General features: G+C 45.9%; 1 protein-coding gene and 1 long non-coding RNA gene across 2 annotated transcripts in view; both read left to right on the plus strand.

The window, feature by feature from the left end:
• Positions 1–24,801, plus strand: part of LOC143807584 (uncharacterized) — a 1,151,218-nt gene that overhangs the window by 790,755 nt on the left and 335,662 nt on the right. The window lies entirely within an intron of this gene.
• On the plus strand, positions 461–23,978 carry PERP (p53 apoptosis effector related to PMP22). The gene is made up of 3 exons (XM_077289259.1): positions 461–1,224; positions 18,136–18,273; positions 20,439–23,978. Exons 1-3 carry the CDS (start codon positions 1,032–1,034, stop codon positions 20,654–20,656), a joined length of 549 nt encoding a protein of 182 aa, XP_077145374.1. The 5' UTR covers positions 461–1,031; the 3' UTR covers positions 20,657–23,978.

The following is a 24,801-nucleotide window of genomic DNA, read 5'->3' on the forward strand; positions in this document are numbered from 1 at the left end:
CAATCAGTCAGGTATCTCAAACTGATGATTGGTCGTTCAGTCAGGTACGTCAGATGGTCAGTTGGGCACCTCAGATGGTCAGTCAGGTATATCAGATGGTCAGTTGGGCACCTCAGATGGTCAGCCAGGTATATCAGATGGTCAGTCAGGTATATCAGATGGTCAGTTGGGCACCTCAGTTGGTCAGCCAGGTATATCAGATGGTCAGTTGGGCACCTCAGTTGGTCAGTCAGGTACGTCAGATGGTCAGTCAGATACATCAGATGGTCAGTCGAGCACGTCAGATGGTCATTCAGGTATGTCATGGTCAGTCAGGCACCTCAGTTGGTCAGACAGGTACATCAGATTGTCGGACACGTCAGTTGGTTAGTCAGGTACATCACATGGTTAGTCAGTTATGTCAGGTTGATAGCTGAACAGTCAGGTATATGGGATGGACAGTTGGTCGGTCAGTCAGGTATGTCAGTTGGCCAGTCAGGTCGATAGTTGATCAGGCAGGTATATCGGATGGACAGTTGGTCGGTCAGCCAGGTATGTCGGACATTCGGCCAGTCTCCAGTCCGCCATCATCTCCTTTCTAGTCTGAATATACTCTTAAGGAACGGATTGCATGTACTAGCGTTGACACCTCGGAGAGAAATCTCCATTCCTCCCTTCTGATGGAGGAACCTGCTATATTCAGTCAGCAGTCTCCAGTCCCCCCAGTGTGAAGATACGGCTGAGGAACGCCTTCTCTTCCCCAGTCCTCCCAGTATGAAGCCGGAGTGCTGTAACCTGAGCTGAGGTTTGTTTCCCAGCAGTCCCAGACACTGGCAGGGTGAAGTCAGAGCCAGGAGCGGCCCCACCTCAGCTCCACCTCCGACACAACAGGTCTGTACAGCGCCGAGTGAGTCAGTGCCCGGCAGCAAGGTGCGGCTTCTCTCTTGTAAGCGGCTGTGCCCGTCCCGAGCCCTCACTTGTGACGAGAAAGGCTGCACGGAGCTCACCCGCCATCGCCCGCCTGTGTCGTCTCTGACCCCAACACCCGCAACATGTTCAAGTGCGGCATCGCCTATCCCCGGTGCAAATGGATCCTGCCTCTGCTCCTGCTGTGCGCCATTATCTTCGATATCATCGCCCTGGCCGGGAAGGGCTGGGTGGAGACCGAGTCTGGCCGGGAGTACGCGTCTCTGTGGGAGCGCTGCCTGGTTAACAGCGGGACGTGCACGTCTCTCATGGACTATGGTGAGTGCAGGCCCGGGCACACGGGGGGCACAGCTGGCACTAATGCCCAACACATGGCCACACATCACCTGTAGATACCCGCCTGTCAGAGCCTTCAGCTCACGGGTGATGCCACTTATCTGTAGCAGAGCCCAGCGTGGCATTGTGCCCTGCCTTTCCATAGCATTGTCCTGTGCTACAACCCTAAGGACAGGTTCGGCTCTGCTACATCGCCCTCCTGACTGCAGGCGGCTCTGCTACATCGCCCTCCTGACTGCAGGCCTGGCTTCCATTCTCTGGGGTGGGACTTCTAGAGCGCAAAGTTCAGTTCTCTGGTGTCACCATGTTCACAGGCTGAAGCCGGTGACAAGTGATCATATAATAATGGCCGGGATCGTGATAGCCATAGATAAGCAATGGCTTGTGGGACGTCACCGGGATGGAGTGTTATATGTCCTCTATAGCTCGCAGGCCCTGGGATGTTGGTAGTCTGTGGCTGCCAGGGCAGAGGGTCCCGACCCTCCTACCTGCTGGTATCCTGGGCGCCTCTTCTGGATAGCCTTCTAACCTGAAGAGGCGCTGCTGATGCCGGCACGAAGGTGGAGGTCCACAGGGCTCCGATATGGCTGCCATAGTCTACCGGTCCTGCCAGTGTTTATAGGGAGTTTGGAGTGACTGTTAGTGGGTACTATAGCACCCGTACCGTAAGGGGTCAATATATGGGATGGACCACCCTAATATTGCCACCGACTCTTCCCCAGAAAGTAGATCTTGTTCCTGCATTAATTAGGCCACATCCCGAACCTGATAGCCTATTCTTCCTATTGTGCGCACATACTGTAGGTACAGGAGCAAAGGCTGATCTTTTTAGGTTACGGCTATTCTGCATAGGAAGGTACAGACCTTGTATGGAGCAGTAGTATTCCAATGGAGAACTAGGGACCTCCATTTCCATTACACCCCCCATCAGGCAGAAACGTATCACTTTTATGGATAGGTGATAAGTGAAACTCATGAACATGGAAAATTTCACAGCAGATTAGTGATAGAAGACTAGCAGAGCTGCTGCAGTTACTGGGCTACAGCAAGGAGCCCAGTAAGTGACCAGCGTTGGAGTAAGGCTCTCTGTCCCTACTGTAATCTGCAGTCACATGTGGCAGCATAAACCTGGTGAAGGATTCCCTTTTCGAGTTTGGGCTTACAAAACTCACTAATCTGATGAGCGGTATTTTAATTTAATTTAACAAGAGGTGATTGTATGTAACATTTGGTTCTGTCCGCCCCTTCTTTCGGGGTTTGTTTTTTTGTTCTTTCTGGAAAACGCCCAAAATAGAAAGCCAACTATGGCTGAATTTTACTGCCAGCAGCTGAAAAAATACTGAATACTCTGTGTACATGGTGACTAGTGGGGGCTAGCAGAAGAAAATCAGGCAGGCACATGGCAGATCCCATCTGACGGAAGATTACCCGCAAGATGAGATAAATGTCTAGTTTTTAATCCCTGAGATTTCAACCAATGACTTACTATCAAATACATACGAATTACGTTGTTTTTCTAATTATTAAGGGATGTTTGTGCGATTTCTTTATTTTTTATTTTTTGCCTGCTGCACTTAAAGCACCACTCCAGCTTTCTGTTATTTTTCCAGTAGAGCTGGAGTGGTGCTACTAACCTAAGTTTCCTGCACCTGGTAATATACTGGTTATATAGGTATGAGCCGCCGTCTTCAGCTCTTCCCTGCATCGCTCTGATTCTGCTCCGCCACCACCTTGTGACTGCAACTTCTTGACTGCTCGGAAGTCAGAGGTAAAGGCTGAGTCACACATAACAATATCGTTAACGATATCGTTGCAACGTCACGCTTTTGGTGACGTAAGCAACGATCCCGCTAACGATCTCGTTATGTGTGACAGCGACCAACGATCAGGCCCCTGCTGGGAGATCGTTGGTCGATGGGAATGATCAGGACCTTTTTTTGGTCGCTGATCACCCGCTGTCATCGCTGGATTGGCATGTGTGACGCCGATCCAGCGATGTGTTCACTTGTAACAAGGGTAAATATCGGGTTACTAAGTGCAGGGCCACGCTTAGTAACCCGATATTTACCCTGGTTACCATTGTAAAAGTAAAAAAAAAAAAACAGTGCATACTCACATTCTGATGTCTGTCACGTCCCCCGGCGTCCACAGGGTTGACTGTGTCAGTGCCGGCCGTAAAGCAGAGCACAGCGGTGACGTCACCGCTGTGCTCTGCTTTACGGCCGGCGCTGACACATTCAGTGCAGGGAAGCTCTCGGCAGCAGCGCGTGCATATTAGCAGCGCTCTTGCCGAAAGCAGTTTTAATCCTGTGGACGCGGGGGGACGTGACAGACATCAGATTGTGAGTATGTAGTGTTTTTGTTTTTTTTTAACTTTTACAATGGTAACCAGGGTAAATATCGGGTTACTAAGCGCGGCCCTGTACTTAGTAACCCGATGTTTACCCTGGTTACCCGGGTGCTGCAGGGGGACTTCGGCATCGTTGAAGACAGTTTCAACTTTGCCGAAGTCGTTCCCCTGATCGTTGGTCGCTGGAGAGAGCTGTCTGTGTGACAGCTCCCCAGCGACCACACAACGACTTACCAACGATCACGGCCAGGTCGTATCGCTGGTCGTGATCGTTGGTAAGTCGTTTAGTGTAATGGTACCTTAACAGTTAGAAGCTCAGGAGACTGACCGGAGCGGCGCCGATCAAAGGTGAAGATGGTTGCTGGTAAGTATATGTGTGCACACGATGCAGATTTAGAGCAGAATTAGTGCAGATCTGCAGCGGATTTTTCTGCTGCAGAAACGCTGCAGATCTGCACTGTGATTTACAGTACAATGTAGATCAATTTGAAAAAAAAAAAGCCGTGCACATGGTGCAGAAAAATCCGCGCAGAAACGCTGCAGATTTCAAAGAAGTGCATGTCACTACTTTTGTGCGTTTCTGCACCCCTCCATTAATAGAAATCCGCAGTGGTAAAAACTGCACAAAATCCGCATCAATTCCGCACAAAAAACGCACTAAAACTGCATAAAAAACGCATCAAAACCGCACCTGTGGATTCTGCCAGGAGATGCAGATTTAGTGCAGAAAATTCTGCACCACATTTCCTACGTGTGCACATAGCCTAAGGCTAGGGACCTTACATTAGTGGCAGCACTCTTAATGCTACATTTTCCTGCATGTATATAAATGCATGGGTCTGACCAGCTTGTATAGGCAAGATGTTACCAGGATTCCTATAAAATACCTGATTGAACCCATGGTGCGTGGTGTAGCCTGTGTCATGGTGTTCTTGCTGTGGACAGTGAGTTTAGGATGGGAAGCCTTATGTCCGCCCTCCACTCCCTCTAGGTCACAGGCTTGTAACATTTCTGACATTCCTAAAAGATGAAGCTTTCCTCTTGTGTCCTTGGTGAAATCTTCTCCCTGAAAGCAACATGTCTAGGTCTATTGTTGGGAGCATAAATCTCAGCACAATGGGGGGAATAGATTAGAAACCACAACACGCTTCTCTGGCCATTCTGTACACTTTCTGGTCTTGTAGTTTATAGGATAGACAATAAGGGAGTTGTCCGGTGAAGACATGTTATCACCACAGGATAGGTAATAACTTACTGATCGATGGGGGTCCAACCGCTGGGAATTTTTATCCCGTTGTAATGGAGCAGTAGCGCTCATTCTCAACATTTACTCCATTAATTCATCCGTATGGGGCACCAAAACCCTATGCTCGGCCTCTTCTGGCACCCTGATAGAGAATGAATGAGCTGCAGTCGGGTGCCACTTTTAATGGGGATAAGTTTCCGGATCTGCAAATCTGTGCGGGTCGGAGGAGTAGGACCCCCACTATCAATAACCTATTTGGGTAGGGGATAACGTGTCCCGTTAAATGGGTTGCCCAGTTAAAACATCTATAGGGGCTTACTTGGTCTGTGGCCACAACACGAAATGATATAAGACTAAAGTCAGAATAAGCACAGAAAAGTACCAAGGCCGAGAGAGGCTAAAGCCTGCTCCCTAAATAGATGCATATATGCAAAAAGATACATCAGCTAGTGTAATACTCCATCAATATGACAACACAGAACACCATGGAGTACAAAGAACACCAAGAGGGTAAAATAAAACCAAAAAATCATTTATTAAATCAGAAATACATACAAAAAATGCAAGCCAAAAAATAAAGGCATCAAAAAGAAGAGGGGAATAAGTACAAGAGGCTGGCACAGCAGGAGGAACAACTAGTACGAATAATAAAATCGCCAGAGGTGGGGGAAGCAAACCCCAATCTGGTGGGTACATATGAAACCATCACAACCATAATAGGTATAGATCAAGGGGCTGCCAGTAAGTAACGTGGACTATGCCCCATAGAGTAAGCTCCCCAGAAACCCCACGTATCCCGGAGATTGTTTAAAGCTCACCCATAGTAGCTGGCATGAAGTGTAGGTCCTCCCACTGAGACCCCTTGACGCGCGTTTTGCGTAGATGCTTCATCTTGCCAGCATGCCTTTTGTACGTATTCCCCTCTTCTTTTTATTGCCTTTATTATTTGGCTTGCATTTTTTGTATGTATTTCTGATTTAATGAATGATTTTTTGGTTTTATTTTACCCTCTTGCTGTTCTTTGTACTCCATGGTGTTCTGTGTTGTCAACATGAAATGATATCAGAGGTGGACAGATTTAACCCTTGCCGACATGCCTTGACTGACAAAGTAACATCGATGAGCAGAACCATTGTGGTTTGTAATGGACCTGATGTAGTTTTGCCTATGGACTTTAAAAAATAAAATTCATGGCGCCTTGATGGGCTAGTGAAAGTTATAGTAATTCCAGTAGGACTCTTGGCTGGCCGCTCATCTTTCCATTATGCATGCCCAATATATATGACGGGATGGTATGTGAATGCCCACAATATTGGAAGGCGCCTATGTATTATAGAGGACTCTCACTTTAACTCTCAGTTAGCTGCTCAATTAGGCAATCACTGCTGCTGGGTTTGGGTAGGTCTCAGGGCTGTGGAGTCGGTGTCATGGAAATTGAGGAGTCTGAGGTTTGGCTTATCGACTCCACAGCTCTGGTAGGTCTGTTTGTTCTTATCCAGGACACTCTGCCTTCCATTCACGCACTTGTCACATCAACCCTGTACGTACCTGAAACGGGTGACACACTGTCCAATCTTGTTGGGGTGCAAATGTATCATGCACTATACTTGTCCGTTGTATGGTCCATGTAATGACAGATGGCTCTTGTGTACATTCCCAATGTGGGCGAGTGCACATAGCCAGTCAAGTCTGCAGTTTGTGGATGCGACTGGCCTGATAATTTTAATGTTTGTCAAAACCCGGTTTAAATGACATAGTCCTGTTTATTGGAGATGTACAAACCATAAACAAGTAAAACATTTTGGGTCGATTTTAATTCCACTCTAAATTGAAATCCCCCTTCTGGAACGCATGTATTTAACTTATGTCGTGTATGTCTGTGCTGTGTTCCCATTGCTGGCATTCCATATAAAGCCGGTCCCTTGTGTAATGGTATATTGCTAAGCTATAAGCAGCCTGTGTCAGCACAATTACCAGGTGATTCACAAAGCAGCATAGCATCATGCTTGTCCACCCACGCACATAACACCCCTGCCCCACCATTTGGGTGGAGACTTAGTTTGCTGGAGGGCTAGGTGTAGAATGTAAGTCTCATCCTCGCCTTGTAGAAACCTGTGTGTAAATCTTCACTTCAAATGCTGCTTTTCACTAAAGTGACATTATTTTCTCCAAAGACATACTGATAGGGATATTATCTGTAATGAGCTGCAGAGTATGTTGGTACTATTTAAGCAAGTCCAATAAATAATAAAGTAATAGAGCATTTCAGGCTATTAGGGTATCATAACCCGGAGATTATAACTAGATACACGTAGATTGGTGCTAATTTTCTGGCTTGTTTATCTGGGCCTACGATCCCTCTGTTACACACGTAGATTGGTGCTCATTTTCTGGCTTGTTTATCTGGGCCTACAATCGCTCTGTTACACACGTAGATTGGTGCTCATTTTCTGGCTTGTTTATCTGGGCCTACGATCCCTCTGTTACGTAGATTGGTGCTCATTTTCTGGCTTGTTTATCTGGGCCTACGAGCCCTCTGTTACGTAGATTGGTGCTCATTTTCTGGCCTGTTTATCTGGGCCTACGATCCCTCTGTTACACACGTAGATTGGTGCTCATTTTCTGGCTTGTTTATCTGGGCCTACGATCCCTCTGTTACACACGTAGATTGGTGCTCATTTTCTGGCTTGTTTATCTGGGCCTACGATCCCTCTGTTACACACGTAGATTGGTGCTCATTTTCTGGCTTGTTTATCTGGGCCTACAATCGCTCTGTTACACACGTAGATTGGTGCTCATTTTCTGGCTTGTTTATCTGGGCCTACGATCCCTCTGTTACGTAGATTGGTGCTCATTTTCTGGCTTGTTTATCTGGGCCTACGAGCCCTCTGTTACGTAGATTGGTGCTCATTTTCTGGCCTGTTTATCTGGGCCTACGATCCCTCTGTTACACACGTAGATTGGTGCTCATTTTCTGGCTTGTTTATCTGGGCATACGATCCCTCTGTTACACACATAGATTGGTGCTCATTTTCTGGCCTGTTTATCTGGGCCTACGATCGTTCTGTCACAATACAATATTGTGCTATTGGCAGCACATCCTGTTTCCATCTCTGTGATGTACTGCTGAGAACAGTGATTTTTATGCCAAAACAAGGTGTATCCCGTGCAGACTTGGAGTATGTGCAGTGATTGTTGTGCCGGCATAAAAGATCTCATCACCCGAGGAACAAGTGTTTTCCTTGTTCGGTAGGTGATTAGTGGTATAATCGGTAGGTATGGTGGTTCTTAACAGGGCTGTGGAGTCGGTAAGCCATCTCCGACTCCGTAATTTCCCTGACTTCCAACTCCATTAGCATGTCCAATTTTTATTTTCCTTGTGGTCTGTGCAAAATCACAGAGACTTGTCCGATATTGACGTGAGTCTGGGATCAGAGTCTGCAATACACGTCTATGGGTCAGTGAAAAAAATGGGATAACACTCATATGCCATCCATGTGCTGTCCGTTTTTCACTAACTGATAGGAGAAGGTAGAAAAGCTTTTTTTTTTTTTTTTTTTTTTAACAGTGAACAAAGCTGATGACTTGGTCAGTTTTTTGATGATAATCACTGATGAAACTTGGTCCTTTTTTCTTGTATGTTAAAAAAAAAAAACAAAACAGTCTGAGGCTTAAGAAGGGGGTATCCACTATTAGGACAACCCCTTGATGTAAAGATCTAAATGTTTGGCCCCAACAAAATAAAAAAGGCTATACTCATCTTCTGTGCGGCGCTGTTGCAGTGGTGTTGGCAATTGTGACCCTGGGGCCTTTGTGTGGTTATTATGATAAGTGAGCCAGGCACCTAATCAGCCTTGGCATCACTGTGCCCACCTTCATATGTATTGAACATGAACAGGAAGTCAGAGATCATCTGCAGACCAGCTGCTGACAGCTGTTGCTGGCCCGAGGGAGGGCGAGTACCTGCTGTGTTTATTTTAGGTATTTTACAGTGTTTTGGGTCCACTTTTCTTAAAGGGGATAACCCTTTTAAGAGGTTCTCAGGGGATAGAAATAAAATAAGTAACTAAAGGAAATGTCATTATAAATTCCTTAGTACATCTTATTAGTAAATTGTTATCGATATAGAATTAATATGTTCCCCATCCTGTTATGATCTGGTGGCCTTGGAGCCGCATGAAACTTTCTCTGGAGTAGGTGGAACCTGTACTGACCGCAAATCCTGAACTAACACCGCAACTAGAAGTAGCCGTGGGGTGTGCCTAACATACCCTAGACACCTCGACACAGCCGGAGGACTAAATACCCCTATAGATGGAAATAGGAATGCTACCTTGCCTCAGAGCAGACCCCCAAAGGATAGGCAGCCCCCCACGAATAATGACTGTGAGTAGGAGAAGAATAGACACACGCAGGTAGAAAACAGGATTTAGCAAAAGAGGCCACTCTAGCTAAATAGGAAAGGATAGGACAGATTACTAGGCGGTCAGTATTAAAAACCCTTCCAAAAATATCCACAGCAGATAATACAAAAAGTTCCACAATCTAACTAAAGACATGGAATTTATGTCTGCCACTCCAGAGAATCCAACAAGACTGAGAAAATACTGACACAATCTAAGCTGGACAAGAAAACACAAAAAATATCACTGAATTGTGAAGCACACAGCATGTGTGCCACAGGAAAAAAAAACCCAGACACTTATCTTTGCTGATTTGGCATAAAGGCAGGAGGAACCAGGCAGAGGTCCTACACCTCCCAAGAACAATTGACAACTGGCAAGAGCTAATGAATCCTGCACGCCTAAATACCCCAGTCAGAACTGCAATCGGCAGATACACCTGACCAGGGCTGCAACACAGGGGCAACTGCATTACCACCTACAACCACCGGAGTGTTATGACCCCAATGGCGAGGGTCTCAGAGGAACGTGGAAGTCTGCAGAATACAAAAATCCAGCTCATAGGGCAGTGGTAACTGGGTTGACCATATATCTACTCCTAACGCCAACACTAGAAGTAGCCGGGGATCATTCCTACGTTGATTCTAGATGACACGCGCCAGCCGGAGAATCTAGCTACCCCTAGTAGAGGAAAACAAAGACCTTTCTTGCCTCCAGAGAAGGGGACCCCAAAGCTGGATAGAAGCCCCCCACAAATAATGACGGTGAGGTAAGAGGAAATGACAAACACAGAAATGAACCAGGTTTAGCACAGAGAGGCCCGCTTACTGATAGCAGAATAAAGAAAGGTAACTTATATGGTCAACAAAAACCCTATCAAAATCCACACTGGAAATTCAAGAACCCCCGAACCGTCTAACGGTCCGGGGGGAGAACACCAGCCCCCTAGAGCTTCCAGCAAAGGTCAGGATATAGATTAGGAACAAGCTGGACAAAAATACAAAACCAAAACAAATAGCAAAAAGCAAAAGGCAGACTTAGCTGATATTACTGGAACCAGGATCAGTAGACAAGAGCACAGCAGACTAGCTCTGATAACTACGTTGCCAGGCATTGAACTGAAGGTCCAGGGAGCTTATATAGCAACACCCCTAACTAACGACCCAGGTGCGGATAAAAGGAATGACAGAAAAACCAGAGTCAAAAAAACTAGTAACCACTAGAGGGAGCAAAAAGCAAATTCACAACAGTACCCCCCCCTTAGTGAGGGGTCACCGAACCCTCACCACGACCACCAGGGCGATCAGGATGAGCGGCATGAAAGGCACGAACTAAATCGGCCGCATGAACATCAGAGGCGACCACCCAGGAATTATCCTCCTGACCATAGCCCTTCCACTTGACCAGGTACTGAAGCCTCCGCCTGGAGAGGCGAGAATCCAAGATCTTCTCCACCACGTACTCCAACTCGCCCTCAACCAACACCGGAGCAGGAGGCTCAGCAGAAGGAACTACAGGCACAATGTACCGCCGCAACAAGGACCTATGAAATACATTGTGAATAGCAAACGACACAGGAAGATCCAGACGAAAAGATACAGGATTAAGGATTTCCAATATCTTGTAAGGCCCAATAAAACGAGGTTTAAATTTGGGAGAGGAGACCTTCATAGGAACAAAGCGGGAAGAAAGCCATACCAAATCCCCAACGCGTAGTCGGGGACCCACACCGCGGCGGCGGTTGGCAAAGCGCTGAGCCTTCTCCTGTGACAACTTCAAGTTGTCCACCACATGATTCCAGATCTGCTGCAACCTATCCACCACAGAATCCACCCCAGGACAGTCAGAAGGCTCCACATGACCCGAAGAAAAGCGAGGATGGAAACCAGAGTTGCAGAAAAAAGGCGAAACCAAGGTGGCGGAACTAGCCCGATTATTAAGGGCAAACTCAGCCAACGGCAAGAATGTCACCCAATCGTCCTGATCAGCAGAGACAAAACACCTCAAATAAGCCTCCAAAGTCTGATTGGTTCGCTCCGTCTGTCCATTAGTCTGAGGATGGAAAGCAGACGAAAACGACAAATCAATGCCCATCCTACTACAAAAGGATCGCCAGAACCTGGAAACGAACTGGGATCCTCTGTCTGACACAATATTCTCAGGGATGCCGTGCAAACGAACCACGTTCTGGAAAAACACAGGAACCAGATCGGAAGAGGAAGGCAGCTTAGGCAAAGGAACCAAATGGACCATCTTGGAGAAGCGATCACATATCACCCAGATAACGGACATGCCCTGAGATAGCGGAAGATCAGAAATGAAATCCATGGAGATATGTGTCCAAGGTCTCTTCGGGACAGGCAAGGGCAAGAGCAAACCGCTGGCACGAGAACAGCAAGGCTTAGCTCGAGCACAAGTCCCACAGGACTGCACAAATGACCGCACATCCCTTGACAAGGAAGGCCACCAAAAGGACCTGGCCACCAGATCTCTGGTGCCAAAAATTCCCGGGTGACCTGCCAACACCGAGGAATGAACCTCGGAAATGACTCTGCTGGTCCACTTATCCGGGACAAACAGTCTGTCAGGTGGACAAGACTCAGGCCTATCAGCCTGAAATCTCTGCAACACACGTCGCAGATCCGGAGAAATAGCTGACAAGATAACTCCATCTTTAAGAATACCAACAGGATCAGCGACTCCAGGAGCATCAGGCACAAAGCTCCTAGAAAGAGCATCGGCCTTCACATTCTTTGAACCTGGTAAATACGAGACAACAAAATCAAAGCGGGAGAAAAACAATGACCAGCGGGCCTGTCTCGGATTAAGGCGTTTAGCAGACTCGAGATACATCAGATTTTTGTGATCAGTCAAGACCACCACACGATGCTTAGCACCCTCGAGCCAATGACGCCACTCCTCAAATGCCCATTTCATGGCCAACAACTCCCGATTGCCCACATCATAATTTCGCTCGGCAGGCGAAAACTTCCTAGAGAAAAAGGCACAAGGTTTCATAACAGAGCAACCAGGGCCTCTCTGCTACAAAACGGCCCCTGCCCCAATCTCCGAAGCATCCACCTCAACCTGAAAGGGAAGTGAGACGTCAGGCTGGCACAAAACAGGCGCCGAAGTAAACCGGCGTTTCAACTCCTGGAAAGCCTCCACGGCAGCAGGAGCCCAGTTAGCTACATCGGAGCCCTTCTTGGTCATATCCGTCAAAGGTTTCACAATGCTAGAAAAATTAGCGATAAAACGACGGTAGAAGTTAGCGAAGCCCAAGAACTTCTGAAGACTCTTAACTGACGAGGGCTGAGTCCAATCAAGAATAGCTCGGACCTTGACTGGGTCCATCTCCACAGCAGAAGGGGAAAAAATGAACCCCAAAAAGGGAACCTTCTGTACACCAAAGAGACACTTTGAGCCCTTGACAAACAAAGAATTTTCACGCAAAATTTTAAAGACCAACCTGACCTGCTCCACATGCGAATCCCAATTATCAGAAAAAACCAAAATATCATCCAGATAAACAATCAAAAATTTATCCAGATACTTCCGGAAAATGTCATGCATAAAGGACTGAAAAACTGAAGGCGCATTGGAGAGCCCAAAAGGCATCACCAAGTACTCAAAATGACCTTCGGGCGTATTGAATGCGGTTTTCCATTCATCACCTTGCTTAATGCGCACAAGGTTGTACGCACCACGAAGGTCTATCTTGGTGAACCACTTGGCACCCTTAATCCGGGCAAACAAGTCAGACAACAGCGGTAAAGGATACTGAAATTTGACAGTGATCTTGTTTAAAAGCCGATAATCAATACAAGGTCTCAAAGATCCGTCCTTTTTTGCCACAAAAAAGAATCCCGCACCAAGAGGGGAAGAAGACGGACGAATATGTCCTTTCTCCAGAGACTCCTTGATATATGAACGCATAGCGGTATGTTCAGGTACCGACAGATTAAACAGTCTTCCCTTAGGAAATTTACTGCCTGGGATCAAATCTATAGCACAGTCACAATCCCTATGAGGAGGCAGTGCACTGGACTCAGACTCACTGAAGACATCCTGATAATCAGACAAATACTCCGGAACTTCCGAAGGCGTAGAAGAAGCAATAGACACAGGCAGGGAATCCCCATGAATACCACGACAGCCCCAACTTGAGACTGACATAGCCTTCCAGTCCAGGACTGGATTATGGGTCTGTAACCATGGCAGCCCTAAAACAACCAAATCATGCATTTTATGTAAAACCAGGAAACGTATCACCTCGCGGTGTTCAGGAGTCATGCACATGGTAACCTGTGTCCAATACTGCGGTTTATTTGCTGCCAATGGTGTAGCATCAATACCCCTAAGAGGAATAGGATTTTCTAATGGTTCAAGAGTAAAACCACAGCGCTTAGCAAATGAGAGATCCATGAGACTCAGGGCAGCACCTGAATCTACAAACGCCATGACAGGATAAGATGACAGTGAGCAAATCAAAGTTACAGACAGAATAAATTTAGGTTGCAAATTACCAACGGTGACAGGACTAACAACCTTAGCTATACGTTTAGAGCATGCTGAGATAACATGTGTAGAATCACCACAGTAGTAGCACAAGCCATTCCGGCGTCTATGAATTTTCCGCTCATTTCTAGTCAGGATTCTATCACATTGCATTAAATTAGGTGTCTGTTCAGACAACACCATGAGGGAATTTGCGGTTTTGCGCTCCCGCAACCGCCGGTCAATTTGAATAGCCAGTGCCATAGTATCATTCAGACCTGTGGGAATGGGAAAACCCACCATAACATTCTTAATGGCTTCAGAAAGGCCATTTCTAAAATTAGCGGCCAGTGCACACTCGTTCCAATGTGTCAGCACGGACCATTTCCGAAATTTTTGGCAATATACTTCAGCCTCGTCCTGCCCCTGAGACATAGCCAGCAAGGCCTTTTCTGCCTGAATCTCAAGATTGGGTTCCTCATAAAGTAAACCGAGCGCCAGAAAAAACGCATCAAGATCAGCCAATGCCGGATCTCCTGGCGCCAGCGAAAAAGCCCAATCCTGAGGGTCGCCCCGTAAGAACGAAATAACAATTTTTACTTGCTGAGCAGAATCTCCAGATGAACAGGGTCTCAGGGACAAAAACAATTTACAATTATTCACGAAATTCCTAAACTTAAACCTGTCTCCGGAAAACAGTTCAGGAATCGGTATTTTAGGTTCTGACCTAGGATTTCTGATAACATAGTCTTGTATGCCCTGCACACGAGTAGCCAGCTGGTCCACACTTGTAATCAAGGTCTGGACATTCATGTCTGCAGCAAGCATAGCCACTCTGAGGTAAAGGGGAAGAAGAAAAAAAAAAAAACTCAGAATCTTCTTTCTTATAATCCCTCTTCTGCAATGCATTAAACATTTAATACTGGCCTGGCAAACTGTTATGACCCCAATGGCGAGGGTCTCAGAGGAACGTGGAAGTCTGCAGAATACAAAAATCCAGCTCATAGGTCAGTGGTAACTGGGTTGACCATATATCTACTCCTAACGCCAACACTAGAAGTAGCCGGGGATCATTCCTACGTTGATTCTAGATGACACGCGCCAGCCGGAGAATCTAGCTACCCCTAGTAGAGGAAAACAAAGACCTTTCTTGCCTCCAGAGAAGGGGACCCCAAAGCTGGATAGAAGCCCCCCACAAATAATGACGGTGAGGTAAGAGGAAATGACAAACACAGAAATGAACCAGGTTTAGCACAGAGAGGCCCGCTTACTGATAGCAGAATAAAGAAAGGTAACTTATATGGTCAACAAAAACCCTATCAAAATCCACACTGGAAATTCAAGAACCCCCGAACCGTCTAACGGTCCGGGGGGAGAACACCAGCCCCCTAGAGCTTCCAGCAAAGGTCAGGATATAGATTAGGAACAAGCTGGACAAAAATACAAAACCAAAACAAATAGCAAAAAGCAAAAGGCAGACTTAGCTGATATAACTGGAACCAGGATCAGTAGACAAGAGCACAGCAGACTAGCTCTGATAACTACGTTGCCAGGCATTGAACTGAAGGTCCAGGGAGCTTATATAGCAACACCCCTAACTAACGACCCAGGTGCGGATAAAAGGAATGACAGAAAAACCAGAGTCAAAAAAACTAGTAACCACTAGAGGGAGCAAAAAGCAAATTCACAACACCGGAGGGAGCCCAAAAGCAGAATTCACAACACCATCCTAATACACTGACAGAAACTTGTGCTAGAATATTAGCATGTGCGCATGTGCGGTAGCAAGCTCCTCGGCAGTGACCTAAAGATACCCTGGTATCTCCAGTAATAGATCACATACACAGGGAGAACAGCAGTGTAAGCTCACCTTAAGCTCTTCTCACCTCAGCACCACCGCTGTCTCCATTATTGGATCAGTTAGGCAGGGTAGACAGCAGTGTGAGCATCATCTTACCTCAGCAACCTTGTGATCTCCAGTATTAGATCACATACACAGGGTGGACAGCAGTGTCAGCAACCTCTTCTTACCTCAGCACCCCTGCTATCTCCACAAATAGATCACATACACAGGGTGGACAACAGTGTCAGCAGCCTCTTCTTACCTCATCACCCCTGATGTCTCCAGTATTAGTTCACATACACAGGCTGGACAGCAGTGTGAGCAGCCTCTTCTTACCTCAGCTCCCCTGCTATCTCCAGTATTAGATCACATACACAGGGTGGACAGCGGTGTGAGCAGCCTCGTCTTAACTCATCACCCTTGTTATCTCCAGTATTTGATCAGACAGACGTGCTGGACAGCAGTGTGAGGTGTTACCTTAGGGTACCGTCTCACAGTGGCACTTTTGTCGCTACGACGGTACGATCCATGACATTCCAGCGATATCCATACGATATCGCTGTGTCTGACGCAGCAGCGATCAGGGACCCCGCTGAGAATCGTACGTCGTAGCAGATCGTTTGGAACTTTATTTAGTCGCTGGATCTCCCGCTGTCATCGCTGGATCGGTGTGTGTGACACCGATCCAGCGATGCGTTCGCTTGTAACCAGGGTAAACAACCCGATGTTTACCCTGGTTACCCGGGGACTTCGGCATCGTTGGTCGCTGGAGAGCTGTCTGTGTGACAGCTCTCCAGCGACCACACAACGACTTACCAACGATCACGGCCAGGTCGTATCGCTGGTCGTGATCGTTGGTAAATCGTTTTGTGTAACGGTACCCTTAGAACACCCGTTAATCCAGTATCAGATCACATACACAGGGAGGACAGCAGTGTGAGCAGCCTCTTTTCACCTCAGAAATCCTGTTATCTCCAGCATCAGATAGGATGATGTTCACACTTCTCTATCTCATCACCCCTGGTATCTCCAGTATTAGGTCAGAATATCTACTGAGCACACATCTTCCTACTCCTGAAGGGAAAGATTGATCTTCCTACTAACCATGCTCACAAGCGCATTTCTGTCAGTGTAAGGCTACTTTCACACTTCCGTCTTTAGGGATACGTCGCAATGCGTCGTTTTGGAGAAAAAACTCATCCTGCAAAGTTGTCCGCAGGATGCGTTTTTTCTCTATAGACTTGCATTAGCGACGTATTGCGACGTATGGCCACACGTCGCATCCGTCGTGCAACGGATGCGTCGTGTTTTGGCAGCCGCGACGCACAAAAAAAAGTTCAATGTAACATTTTTTTGTGCGTCGGGTCCGCCATTTTCGACCGCGCATGCGTGGCCGAAACTCCGCCCCCTTCTCCCCGGAACTCACAATGGGCAGCGGATGCGTTGTAAAACTGCTACATTTAGCACAACGTACGTCGGGCCGACGGTTTGCGACGACCCCGTACCGACGGATGTGTGAAAGTAGCCTTCCAGGACGAGGACATTTGAGTGTTATTTGCTAATTGAAGGTATTTAGGAATTTATAATGACATTTACTTTAGCATTTCATTTTTTTCTATTCCCGGCGAACTCTTTAGAAACCAACAATTGTAACTGAATTTTGTTTAGAAAGCAGGAGATGGCTTTACCTCCAGGTCAAGAGTCTGGACAGAGTTATTCCTGCCTCGGCCATGAAAGGATGGGCTGAGAGTAAAGAGTTTAGTATTTACACTCTATTATGTTATTATTCCAATCCACTACATGTCAGAAATTGTACGATGGTAGGAAACATCTGAAAACTGCTTTCAGGTGGTATTAGGCTCTATATCTAGGTAGAAAAGAACAAGCCATATTACAGTTCATTGGAACTATAAATCCTGCTTGACGCCTTGGCTGTGATCTTCTGGTTCACACATCTCTTGTAGCCACATGTTCCTTTTGGCCTGTTATATGCACCAATCTTCTATTCCGCTTGGTGAGACCTCTAGGCTCAGAACGATCTCAGCCCTCTGTGGTGGATCTGTCATTATGGTGATATGAGATTAGGCTACGTTCACATTTGCGTTGTGCGCCGCAGCGTCGGCGCCACAACGCAAACAAAATCGCAGCAAAACGCATGCACAACCCTGCGTTTTGCGCCGCATGCGTCCTTTTTTTCATTGATTTTGGACGCAGCAAAAATGCAACTTCCTGCGTCCTCTGCGCCCGGACGCGGGCGCCTCAGGGACGCATGCGGCGCAAAACGCAAGTGCAACGCATGTCCATGCGCCCCCATGTTAAATATAGGGGCGCATGACGCATGCGGCGGCGCCCGACGCTGCGGCGCCGACCGCAAATGTGAACGTAGCCTTAGCGCCTGTTGTCAGGGGCCCATATGTAAGAGAATAGGTGGATCGTGGGTCATTTCCATCCCCCCATAGTTTTTTATTTTATTACCACGAATGCTGTTCTACAGATGTTTGTTTTTTCCCCGATTTCCTATACCGCCTATAATTTGCATGTTCTTCTCTTCCAGCCTGGGGCAGAGCAACCGCTGCACTAATGATCATTGGCATCATCATCCTCATCATCTGCTTCATTCTCTCCTTTGTTGGACTGTGTGTACCACGCATCTCTCTGCTCAGAGTAATCGGGGCTCTACTCTTTTTGGCCGGTAAGAATGACATCTTTTGATTATACACTTAGTAGATGCTATATCTGGCGTGTTGTGTGGCACACACAATATCTACATTTGGATTTTTGCATTTGCTTTGTTAATACAGATGTTTTCAGGCCATCAGACTGTGCATTGGCTTGCACGTAGATAACATCTCTGGCCATAGGGGTAATGAGTGAATGTTACAGTAAGGTGGTGACAATCGGCTACTTGGCAGGGGGGCTTCAGAACAAGCTGGCATTGTCTTAGTGAGGCCCCCTTTAAGGGCATCTAGAACATAGCACAAGGCTAGTGTCATTATTGGGGAGATATACAGCTAGCAGGGACTGGTCTTTATTAGAATCAAAATGTAGAGTTGCAGTGTTGGATTTTTTTAATCATCCCTGAGGGTGTCCAAACAGGACTCATTCCTCCACCTTCTTCTGACATAACAAGCAGCCTTTAGCTGAGCTGAATGTGCCTTTTAATGGGTGATAACTGGTGCCTGATCACCCTGAGGGCAGAAGGTGAGTCTCCCTGTACTCTGCTCAGCTGAGCATTCATGTGATCTCTATGGGGAGAGTGGAGTAGAGGGATGTCAGAATCACCTGGCGGCTGAGCATTCATGTGATCTCCATGGGGAGAGTGGAGTAGAGGGATGTCGGAATCACCTGGCGGCTGAGCATTCATGGGATCTCTATTGGGATAGTGGAGTAGAGGGATGTCGGAATCACCTGGCGGCTGAGCATTCATGTAATCTCCATGGGGAGTGTGGAGTAGAGGGATGTCGGAATCACCTGGCGGCTGAGCATTCATGTGATCTGTTTGGGGAGTGTGGAGTAGAGGGATGTCGGAATCACCTGGCGGCTGAGCATTCATGTGATCTCTTTGGGGAGTGTGGAGTAGAGGGATGTCAGAGTAACCTGGCGGCTGAGCATTCATGTGATCTCTTTGGGGAGTGTGGAGTAGAGGGATGTCGGAGTAACCTGGCGGCTGAGCATTCATGTGATCTCTTTGGGGAGTGTGGAGTAGAGGGATGTCGGAATCACCTGGCGGCTGAGCATTCATGTGATCTCCATGGGGAGAGTGGAGTAGAGGGATGTCGGAATCACCTGGCGGCTGAGCATTCATGTGATCTCTATTGGGATAGTGGAGTAGAGGGATGTCGGAATCACCTGGCGGCTGAGCATTCATGTAATCTCCATGGGGAGAGTGGAGTAGAGGGATGTCGGAATCACCTGGCGGCTGAGCATTCATGTGATCTCTATTGGGATAGTGGAGTAGAGGGATGTCGGAATCACCTGGCGGCTGAGCATTCATGTAATCTCCATGGGGAGTGTGGAGTAGAGGGATGTCGGAATCACCTGGCGGCTGAGCATTCATGTGATCTCTTTGGGGAGTGTGGAGTAGAGGGATGTCGGAGTAACCTGGCGGCTGAGCATTCATGTGATCTCTTTGGGGAGTGTGGAGTAGAGGGATGTCGGAGTAACCTGGCGGCTGAGCATTCATGTGATCTCTTTGGGGAGTGTGGAGTAGAGGGATGTCGGAGTAACCTGGCGGCTGAGCATTCATGTGATCTCTTTGGGGAGTGTGGAGTAGAGGGATGTCGGAGTAACCTGGCGGCTGAGCATTCATGTGATCTCTTTGGGGAGTGTGGAGTAGAAAGATGTCGGAATCACCTGGCGGCTGAGCATTCATGTGATCTCCATGGGGAGTGTGGAGTAGAGGGATGTCGGAATCACCTGGCAGGGGCTTGTCTGCCTGTAGGATCCTTATCTTCTCCAACATCATCTGTAGGGGAGTAGTGAAGAGAATACCATACACATTAAATGTCCGTCTAATTTTATCTACAGTGTATAAGGAGACACATCATGTCCTAAAATATTTATCCATTGGGGGTAAAGGACATCTAAGGAAGGCAGGCGCTACACATGATGGGATTTTAACCAGTCCAATGGAAATGGTCTCTATTGAGACCGGTGAGATGTTCCTATCAACCAGTATTAAATATTGTTTTGTAACTTGCACTGGAACCATGGCACAGGTTTGGCATCACATACAGGAGAGCCATGATGTTTAGAGAAATGTATAGAAATGTCACAAAGAAAAATACTACTGTAATTTACAGAAAAAGGGATATAAAGGAATTGTTTGGCCACACATTAACATCTCTGCCATTTCAGTTATCTTACAGATATGCGCCCTGGTCATTTACCCCGTGAGATACACATCCGACGTTGCAGTGAATTTGGAGAACTACCTGTACAGCTGGACTTATGGCTTTGGTTGGGGCAGTACAATCATCATGTTCGGCTGCGGAGTCTTCTTCTGTTGTCTTCCCAATTTTGAGGATGAACTACTGGGGAACGTCAAGACCAAATACTTCTATACATCCTCCTAAACTTAAGACTGCAACTTTGTATTTTTTGTCCTTTGGAAAGAGACTGTCTTTTTTTGAGTGATCCCAGTCTATTGGGCTTAAAAATTCCATTTGCTACTTCTCTTTGTACATTTGACACAATTAGATTATATATTTTTTTCTACAACTGATCTTTGTATATGACAGAAAATCCTCTTGTCCCAGCAGATGGCTCTATTATGGTGTAATGATCTGATACTTAGTTTACATTAGTGCTATTACCGTCAGCATCTAGTGCCAACTATCAGTATCAGGTATGACATTTGTGGGTGCTTTAACAAGAGCTTGACATATAAAAAATACCATCCTAGTGCATTATAAAGTTGATCTGTATAATTGAAGACTACAAATACATTAGGGATTTCTTAAAGAGTAACTAATATTTTTAAAATAAAAGTTTCAAAACTATTTTTTTCATAGAATTTTGTCCACAGTGGAAAATTAAGACATTCAAATCAATCAATTTGTTAGGGGATGTCTTCATTCCAGTAACAAAATGCCATTTGAGTGTCTTTATAAACCCTACTTTTCCCTAGATTTTTGCCTGCCTTCAGCTGTATTGATATCAGAACTTAGTTATTTGGAGTACAGATGATGGCAGTGAAAGTGTCATCACCTGACTTCTGTGTGTTCTGCTTATCAGAACAATCTCCTGCAGCACATTATCCCCAGAGTTAGTGAGACACAGCTGTTGAACTCACCCTTTCACTGCCATCATCTGTACTCCAAATGAGGACGCTCTGATATCAAGATAGGTAAAGACCGGTAAATACACTGGTGAAAACCAGGGTTTTGGAAACCACGTAAAAGTACTTTTTGCACAGGAATGAAGACTTGCAAAGATTCATGTTTTTTTTTTTCATGCTGGAAAAAATTGTTTAAAAAAAACTCCAAACAAAATGTGTAGTTACTCTTTAATGGATTCTCTTCTCTGAATTACTTAAGGCATTTGGGAGTAAATATTTTCATTAATGACCTTCTTGTCATATCCCCTTGTCATGCTACATTAACATAATAGAGGTTTACAGCACTGGTGTAGGGGCAACTTGACTTTCGTGCTTCCAGGTGTTTCCACGAGCTAAAAACAAATGTCACCATTTAGATGTTGATCTGTCCTAGTAGTTACAGACTGATTCTAGCATGAACCACTGTTCAACCTCCTTCCCCAGTTCTTTGAAGGGAATCTGTCCCCAGGTTTTTGCTATGTAATTTGAGAGCACCATGATGTGGAAGCGGAGACCCCGATTCCAGGGATGTGTCACTTATTGGGCTATGTTTTGCTGTTTAATTACAGTCAGTGTTTTATCAGCATGATTATCACCACACTACAACTGGCCTCGTGCCTCCTAGTCCAACCACACCCCCAGAACTTATTAGCAGCACTGAAAGCTGTGGTATGGGCGGGATTATACACAGCCCAACATGTCAGATCTGCCGCAGAGAATACTGATTATCGTAACTGTTGCACCCAGTAAGTAAGGGAGACATCGCTGGAATCAGGGTCTCGGTCCCTAATTGCTGCCAGATTACATAGCAAAAACTTGTTGACAGATTCCCTTTAATTGACATCTTCTGCCCTATGCATAACATAGGGAGAAAGCTGATAGTAGAGCAGATGGATTGGGGGGGAGGCAAAGCACTCAGCTTATGCTGCTGGAATTAATCTAATGAAAGCTAGTGAATGCCGCAAAGTAGGTGGCACGGCGCTGGTTCAGGTTGCATGTCCCTACTTTTCAGTGTAAATATATAACTTGGCACTCAACTTTTGTTTAATTTGAAGATTTTTAATGCAGTCCAGCTAAAATAAACAACATTTTCGGTCCTCACCGGACCTTCATCAGGAACGTTGCTATGGTGGGAATAAACACTGTGTACTTGCGAGTACTATAGCGGGTCCGTGACCGTGTATAGAGCCGAAAACTCCCAGGTAAGGCAAAATGTCACCGTATTACTTTATAATGTGTCCCGAGGAACTGGTAGAGATCTGGTGCCTGGGTGAAGGCGCTCCCTCCGTGTGTAGTAGTGGGTACACTCCCACCATAAACGATGTTTATTTTTGCTGGACTGCATTAAAAATCTTCAAATTAAACAAAAGTTGAGTGCCAAGTTATATGTTTATATTATTCACGGGTTGGGCTCCCACTTGTGCACCACTTTTCAGCTGTGCAACGATATATTCACAATACTTTTCAGTGTAAACCTGCAAATTTACCCAGAAATCCACCTTAGAATACACCACTACTGAGGTTTTATAGTGTACTGCTAGTTTATTAGTTTTTTTTTTTTTTGTTTGTGCTATGTTTGTTTCTAGGGTGATTGGGATTAAAGCACGTTAAGCATAAAAAAATAGCTTTACTGTAGTTTTATTAAGTTAAGCAAAAAGTCCATAAGGAAAAATGTCAAATATTCAATATTTTAATAGATGTTTTGAATTAGGCTAGGTTCACATTGCGTTAGGGCAATCTGTTTAGCGCATACGCTAGCGGATTGCGCTAACGCAATGTCCCAAAAGGGATCGCGTTTGGCGATCCCGCTAGCGCAGATGCCCGATCTGCGCTAGCGAGGAACGGACCTCGGACGCTGCAAGCAGCGTTCGAGGTCTGTTCGAAAATAACGGGACATCGCTAGCGCATGCCAAAAATGGCATGCGTCAGCGACCCGTTAGCACATTGCGGTCAATGGGTGCGCTAATGGACCCATTACATAGCGTTAATTGCGACAATTGCACCATGTAACAGAGTCCGCTAGCGGACACCCATTAACGCAATGTGAACTTAGCCTTACCCCCACAGCTGTATGATTATACAGCAATGACCAATAATTATAGGTGCACAGCAATAATAGGGGGATATTGTTTCTAAACAGAAGATATCTCTTAAAATTTCAGGGAATGGAAGCCTTACCATATGCCTTTACTGAATCTTATGTAGTGCAAATATAGTTGAGCGCATTCTTACAGTAGATATGCCATTCCTGATGAAATCGGATAGCACCTTGACCTGTGTTTTGCGTACAGATAGAATACTAGTCTTTTTCTTGTTGAAAATTGGACAATTTTTGATATGTTCCTATCAACCCTGCCTAAAGGAGAGCGTAGACAACCCAGAAGGAATGTGATGAAAGACTAGTCTATTGGCGTCAGGTTGGCACTGTTATTGTTCCTTTTAGCATATTATTTCTCTGTAAATAGTATTTACATTCAAAGTGTATAAAATATGAAAAGTCCCAAATTATTTGTATGCAACATTGGGTTTCCATGCCCTATTTTTCTGGCTTGCATTTTTAATAAAGTGAAAATATAAAATTGAACAATGTCTTCTTCATACTACATAATAGTATGTGGTCTCTGCCTTTTAAAGCTCTGTTATTAAAGGGAATCTCGGTAGGATCAAGCCTAACCCGTCTATATGGGCATGTAGGTCATAGTAAGCTGAATAAAATGATACCTTGATATTTGTGATCTGATGTCTTGTTCCAGAGATTTCCACGTTTTTCTCATGGAAATGAGCTGTTCAGGACTGTGTGGCGAACACTGATCTGCATGAGAATCTGCCTCCAGAGCTTATCTAATATATAAAGCTGAGTGTGTGTGTGTGTGTGTGTGTGTGTGTGTGTGTGTGTGTGTGTGTGTGTGTGTGTGTGTGTGTGTGTGTGTGTGTATGTGTGTATGTCCGGGATTGGCATCTGAACCGTCGCAGCTACAGCCACAAAATTTTGACACGTCTGGACCCCGAGAGCGTCATAGGCTATGTTGTGAGGTGAAATTTTAACGCGAGTTCCAATTCACCAAACAATTTTGCCTCTATCTACATGATGGGGAAAAAGTGAAAGGAAAAGTGTTGGAGGCAAATTGACAGCTGCCAGATGTGAACAAGGGGGACTTAAAGAATGAGAGCGATGGCGCCAAAGATTATATACCCTACAGTTGCTAAGGTGGGGCCCCGACATGGGATACTCACCACACACGGGGATATGAACACACACACAAAATGGCGATATATACTATATACAGGAGGAGATGACATACAGGTATATAATATATACAGGAAGAGATGACATACAGATATTTACTATATACAGGAGGAGATGACTTACAGGTATATACTATATACAGGAGGAGATGACTT

This window comes from Ranitomeya variabilis, chromosome 2 (genome assembly GCF_051348905.1).
Source record: "Ranitomeya variabilis isolate aRanVar5 chromosome 2, aRanVar5.hap1, whole genome shotgun sequence".
Classification (NCBI taxonomy): domain Eukaryota; kingdom Metazoa; phylum Chordata; class Amphibia; order Anura; family Dendrobatidae; genus Ranitomeya; species Ranitomeya variabilis.